Here is a 6,091-nt window from a genome sequence, read left to right as displayed (position 1 = left end):
TTCTTCCGCCTCTTTCTATCGGTTTAATCCAATCAAAACCAATATGTCGATCGATTTTCCGGATCTATCAGATAACGTTCTTACTGCCAATAATAGAGTATTTTCTTCTTTTTCTACTTTCGAAAACAATGATTAATTCGTAATAATTAGGTCTGATTTAAGATTTTTTATCTTTTTTCAGCTTTTTAGTTATAGAGGACGCTTACTTTATGGCACGTGATGCAAGTGAACCAGAACTAGCAGTTCTAAACGATTTCCAACATTAGCACGTCGACTCCCCTTGCGAGTTCGAAGATTTTTAGCGAGCCTGCATAAATATATATAATATATAAAAATATAGTAACAATGCATAGCTACAAAAGCCTTTATAATCTTCCTTTTACGCTATTGTTGGTTTAACCCTTAAACTATTATTTAATATTTCAAAATACAGGTCTGGAAAGTTATTTTTGTCGTGTGAAGGAAATGCAAATATTTTTCGAAATTTTTCCCATTCATCTTACATTAGTAGTTTTGTATCATACATCGCTAAACTACCGTAGAACTACGATTATCGAAACATTGATTGATAGAACGATCGATGTACTGTAGTTTTCAACATTTCTATGTTAAGTCTTTGATAAAGTATACAAATAAAGGGATTTTCTCTCGTATTATGTATCTTTTTCTACACTTTTCTCTTGATACAAGTTTTATACTTTAGTAGTTTTAGTATTAGAAGCTAACACACAGTAACAAGGTTTTACTGCACATAATAAATTTATTTGATGGTATCAAAATACCACACTAGGTTCGAAGTGCAAGTAGAAAACCTGTTTTCGTAATTCTGCACTTACCTAACACTGGGTAAGAATGTTGGGGAGTTGCCTTGACAGTCCAAGACTTTGCACCTCATCGACACATAGGTCTTCTCGATTGCCACGAAATACTACTGTGATTCCCGTTGATTCCAACTTTCCTCACATCGACTCGGACCGATAATTATTCGCTCTTTTTGTTCTTTCTCTAATGAGCTGAATGAGCAAGGAATTTTTAAATGGACGTAAACTCGAGGTCGCCAGAAAGACTGCAGGTTCTCCGGCGATTCTGTCGCCTCTTACATAGCCTGCGAGTGTCCCCTTCTTCGCATATTCAGCTTTGATATCGAGTGGGGATTGATCTCGATTTCTCCGTACCATCAATGACAGAATTTTTAATAGCTCGGTATTTTACATTACCAGTAAGCTTGTTGATAATGTGCATGAATTAATGGAGATCAAATTATTATTCATACAGGAAAAACTGTGAAAAATTTCCTGAATTATACGCGACCGTGAATCAGACGTATGATATCTTTAGCTTTTAGATGACGCCATTATTTTGTAAGAAAAAATACCTAAATTTTATGAAAATAATATTTTATCGCTTAATGTAGGACAAATTCAAGGAAGTACGTTTGAAGCATACAGTTTTAAGGTAATAATTCTTTTTGATCGTAGAAATATTATTATTCGTATTATTATAGATATGGAATTATTATCATTCGTCTTAAAACAAATCGCATGTTGCTCTTGGAGCTAAAAAGATTTGATGGACGAGGCCTCGTAGCCGCTGAACTAACTTTAGGCTGAAGAACGGGATATGTTACTGGTTGTAAAGTGCCGCTAGTCGCCTTTCTCGTAAATCAACGTATTGATCAGTGCATCGATCTTTTTCAGGCCAAAGTTAATCCTTCGATGAAGGTGTTCTCGAAGAATAAATTTAATTACGGAAAATTCTTCTAATTCTTCCAGTTAATGATTAACTACCGTCGTGCAATTTAGAAATAGAATCATCGTCAACACGCATTTCGACGACATAAATTATACATTCAGGGAAGAATAAAAAATAACGCAAACAATTTGCATCTACATGAAAACTAGAATCTGATGCAATATCGATCCTTGGTGTCATCAGATTGTTGATTCGAAACCACCGAAACCGAAATAAGAAAAAGCTTGGCAATTTCGGGTGTCTCCGCTTTGAGTAGATTTTTAATAATATGTAAATACGAACTGTGATTAATAAATATCTTTCCAACAGATCTTAAGAAAGGAATCATTAACGCGTGTCTGAAATCGGCGAAAGTATCAAACCTATTTTCTGATCACGTTCTGATTTAATAATGTTAAATTAATTTATCAAGTATATCTTAACGGTAATAAAAATTACATTTTATATATAGATGTGTTATTTACAGCAAATATACAATTTATACGACATAAATAGGATATTTTTTACTCTATATATAATAACCCTATTTTCTGAATGTGAACAATGTATAAATATTGTTAAAATTAAAATTATTCTTATTTCACATAATCTATCTAGCTTCCACTATGCTAGGTTGTTTTCCTGGATTCAAATTAATCAAGCGATTTGAATTTTCTGCTAGTTCGGTAATGCTGACTCTACCACGTTGTCTGACAAATTTTGCCACAGCTTCCAGCTCCTCCTGAGATATGTAAATAAATTTCCCTCTATCGTCGATAACTCCAGTCAAATTTTCATGCGCCTGCAGATCCTCAATTCTTTCTACTACGCTTGATGTTTTTAAACCAAAGCGTGCTGCCAAATCTTCTAGAATTACTACTTTGTTTTGCTTAATGTATAGAACAAATTCTTCTAATAAATTTTCTTCGTCTTCTTTGTCATCCTGATCATAGCCCTCTTCTTCTACGCTAAATGCTTGTTTCATTTTTAAATATTCTTCATATTCTTTCTTTTCTTTCTCCTCCCTGGCTTTCCTTTCTGCCTCCTCTTGTCTTAATTCTTCTGCCCTCTCTTTTTCAGATTGTCTATCTCTTTCTTCTTGAAGAAGTTGTTCTCTTTTCTTACGTTCTTCTCTTTCTCTTTCAACAATTTCTCTTTGAGCCCTTTTCTCTGATTTAGCTGCCAACTTGGCCCTTTTCTTTGCACCCATTTTGAAATCAGGTGTGGCTGGCTTCTCATCTGCTTCGTCGTTAGCTTCATTTCCAGATCCATCGTCATCTTCCTCAATTTGCTGACTGACAGTCGCTTGCATACGACGTCTAGCAACTCTTTGACCCGCTGCTCGCCTTATTGGTCTACCTTGTGCAACTCTTTCGGCTACATTTGCTTGTTTTTTCTTTGCTATAACATTCGTAAAACAAACATTTGATGGTTTTTTGAAATATCAAACATTCAAGGGATCTAAATGACTGATTTAAGTACTAGTTTCTATCAAACGCAAGGAAAGATTAATTCAATGTTCATGACAATTATCAAAACATCTGTTTCAAAACAAACAAACAAAAAGGTTAGGGATGTATTTGGTTATCTTATAGAGGATACTCTAATAATAACACAAAAAATATTTTACATAGAAACATACCTGATTTTTGACTGGAAAATACCGTAATACCGATAATCAATGCAATAATTAAAACAGCGAAAGAAGCTAACAACGTAACGTCCATTTTTTGTTTCTTTTATTTTCCTAGGTGAGGTTAGTTTCCGATTATCGAGAAAGTAGATATCGATAATGTTCACTAGCGCCGCGTACGTGAACTTCATTGTTGTTTTCGAAGGTGACGTGTGCTCCATTCTGTATTACATAGAATTTTATTCGCAATTTAAGCTCAGCCGTGCTACTAAAAGTACTGCATATAAAAAATCATGTTAAGACACAGTGGTATATTCTTCATATTCTTATGCGTTTTCGAATATGGTACTGGACTTTATTTTCACATCGCCGAGACTGAAAGAAAGTGTTTCATTGAGGAAATTCCAGATGAAACGACCGTTTTAGGTACGTGAAATATATGTCAATAAAGTGAATTATTTTTACAGTTCATAATTCGATTTCTCTGTGACTCTTATTGAAATTTTTCATTTTTTTTCCTATAGTACATTACAAAGTTGAGTTGTATGATCCGAGAACTGGTGGATTTGCTCCGAGCAGTGCCGGGATGGGAATGCACGTGGAAGTTAGGGATCCAGATGATAAAATGATTCTCTCCAGAGTGTATAGTTCAGAGGGGAGAATTTCATTTACTTCTCATACGCCTGGCGAACATGTGATTTGTTTGTACTCTAATAGCAGTTCTTGGTTCAGTGGTGCTCAACTGGTAATATATCTAATTGTAAACAAAATAATAATTGTTTATAGCGTTTGATGTAACTAAATTCATTTTATTATATAGAGAGTACACTTGGACATTCAAGTTGGAGAACATACTATCGATTATACCAATGCAGCTCAGAAGGAAAAGTTCACTGAGTTGCAGTTGAGGATACGTCAGCTTCTCGATCAAGTGGGACAAATAACAAAGGAACAAAGTTACCAAAGGGTATTTGTCTTACATTTAGCTCTGAATTGCTTTGTTTAGGATTTGAACTATGTTCTTATATTATTTATTTGCAGTATCGTGAAGAACGTTTCAGACAAACATCTGAAAGTACATACCGTCGGGTGTTCTGGTGGTCCCTCGCGCAATCTATTAGTTTATTGTTCATGGGTATATGGCAAATGAGACATTTGAAGACTTTCTTCGAAGCAAAGAAACTAGTATAAGATTGAAATTAATAATTCCAGAAAATGTTAGTCATCCGAGGAACATTTTTTTGTCATCATGGGAAATCTCCACTGCAATTTATTTAAAAAAAAAAGAAAAATGTGGAAAAACAGGTTTTAACATAAAGAGATTCGTTTTCAATTATTTGTATTTATCATATGTAATCGGTTTAAATGTGCTTACACTTATTTTGTGGTGAAATTTATTCTTAAACAGAATAAAAAGCTGTGTATGAATTTTCATTGGAATAAAATATTCATTTTACAAAAAATCTCTGTTTATTTTTTCTTCTCTTAACACTATGAAATACAAATTACTGTAATATAACCGGGCTAACGAGTCTAAAAATTTTGTAAAACAGTTGGTAATTTCAAAAAGTATAACTTTTAGATATCTATGTAAATGAATAATTGGTAAGAACTAATTCATGAAACCATTGCAACACTCGCGATATTAGATATATAAGGGTATGCTAATAAAACAAACTAGTCTCGTTTTTTGACACTTCTGTACCGAAAGCAGAGAGAAAATTTCCTCTTTATCGAAACCATAGAAAAAACCGTCCAAAAATTGAGTCATGAAAAATCAACATGGAAGATAGAAAGTTTCTCTTTCTGTGCATGCGTGGTATGCTATGAATATGGACACTCTATACATTTCGGATAAGCCATGTACTGCCATCTATCCTCGCATATTCTAAGTCGCTGTTCCTTACATCTGCAATAGATGGCAGTACGTGACTCATCCGACACTCGTTCACGTACAATTTACAGTTTAATTTGTTCACTAATATTTTATTTATATTCGGAATGTAAACAAAGACTTTTCGTTCTTTCGCCTCTTTGCTTTGGTTTTCAAAATCTATCTATATTTTCGATGTAATTTTTCAAAGTTCACAAATGACTAGGAAGAAAGATTGGAGGGGGAAGAGTTAAGGAGCGTTCGGCCGATCAATATTATTGTCAATATTAAAGGTTCTTGACATTATGGCACGTAAGAGATCCTCAAGACGATCAACATAATATTGTCAATACAACGTTGAGAAGCTTAAATATTGACTGTGATATCGACTGTCTGCACGCTTCTTTCAAGGTAAATGATCAAATAGTTGAATTACCTTTACACGGTAATTTATATTAATTTGTACAAGTTTAATGTTTTACCAACTATGAATAGATAGAATTTAATTTTCTTTTTTTGTAGCTAACAAGATTTTTTAGAGAAATTGCTTATTCCCTTCGGTATTCGACTTGCATTCCCCTTTCTTTAACCTCGTTTCCACGCAAAACTCGCATTGTTATGCCGCGTATAGGCCGATGCCGGATAGAATGAGCTATAACATCCGAAACGTTAATCCATTCGGTGCGCGTCGTCTCCTTTGCGACGCCGATAAATCACAATATTCCGGAATACATTTGGAGAGGAAGAAGCCGGTGGTCCGAATTTATCGTTTTGAAGAAGTCTTTGTCTTTGTTGTGCGAAAAGTTTCTTCCCATGCTATCCTGCACATTTCGACTGCCTTTATCCTTTCCCTT

At 34.2% G+C, this 6,091-nt stretch overlaps 2 protein-coding genes across 2 annotated transcripts; one reads left to right on the top strand and one right to left on the bottom strand.

The window, feature by feature from the left end:
* Nucleotides 1–206: 206 nt before the first annotated feature.
* On the bottom strand, nt 207–3,584 carry LOC126924297 (DDRGK domain-containing protein 1-like). Its single transcript, XM_050738630.1, has 3 exons — nt 3,374–3,584; nt 837–3,132; nt 207–307 (listed from the first exon to the last, which is right to left on the bottom strand). Exons 1-2 carry the CDS (start codon nt 3,456–3,458, stop codon nt 2,342–2,344), a joined length of 876 nt encoding a protein of 291 aa, XP_050594587.1. The 5' UTR covers nt 3,459–3,584; the 3' UTR covers nt 207–307; nt 837–2,341.
* Nucleotides 3,585–3,641: 57 nt separating this feature from the next.
* Nucleotides 3,642–4,827, top strand: LOC126924302 (transmembrane emp24 domain-containing protein eca). The gene is made up of 4 exons (XM_050738636.1): nt 3,642–3,790; nt 3,889–4,109; nt 4,185–4,331; nt 4,406–4,827. Exons 1-4 carry the CDS (start codon nt 3,658–3,660, stop codon nt 4,553–4,555), a joined length of 651 nt encoding a protein of 216 aa, XP_050594593.1. The 5' UTR covers nt 3,642–3,657; the 3' UTR covers nt 4,556–4,827.
* Nucleotides 4,828–6,091: the final 1,264 nt, after the last annotated feature.

The sequence above is a fragment of the Bombus affinis genome, chromosome 14, assembly GCF_024516045.1.
Source record: "Bombus affinis isolate iyBomAffi1 chromosome 14, iyBomAffi1.2, whole genome shotgun sequence".
NCBI lineage: Eukaryota > Metazoa > Arthropoda > Insecta > Hymenoptera > Apidae > Bombus > Bombus affinis.
The sequence above is the reverse complement of the archived record's forward strand: the minus strand, read 5'-3'. Positions and strand labels throughout refer to the sequence as shown.

What these genes read in the sequence shown, in the direction of transcription:
- LOC126924297 (XM_050738630.1), bottom strand. Translation starts at nt 3,458, where the DNA reads ATGGACGTTACGTTGTTAGCTTCTTTCGCTGTTTTAATTATTGCATTG. An exon ending in ATTTTCCAGTCAAAAATCAG is followed by an intron (nt 3,133 to 3,373) that starts GTATGTTTCTAT and finishes CGAATGTTATAG; the next exon opens with CAAAGAAAAAACAAGCAAAT.
- LOC126924302 (XM_050738636.1), top strand. Translation starts at nt 3,658, where the DNA reads ATGTTAAGACACAGTGGTATATTCTTCATATTCTTATGCGTTTTCGAA. An exon ending in GGTTCAGTGGTGCTCAACTG is followed by an intron (nt 4,110 to 4,184) that starts GTAATATATCTA and finishes TTTATTATATAG; the next exon opens with AGAGTACACTTGGACATTCA. An exon ending in AGGAACAAAGTTACCAAAGG is followed by an intron (nt 4,332 to 4,405) that starts GTATTTGTCTTA and finishes ATTTATTTGCAG; the next exon opens with TATCGTGAAGAACGTTTCAG.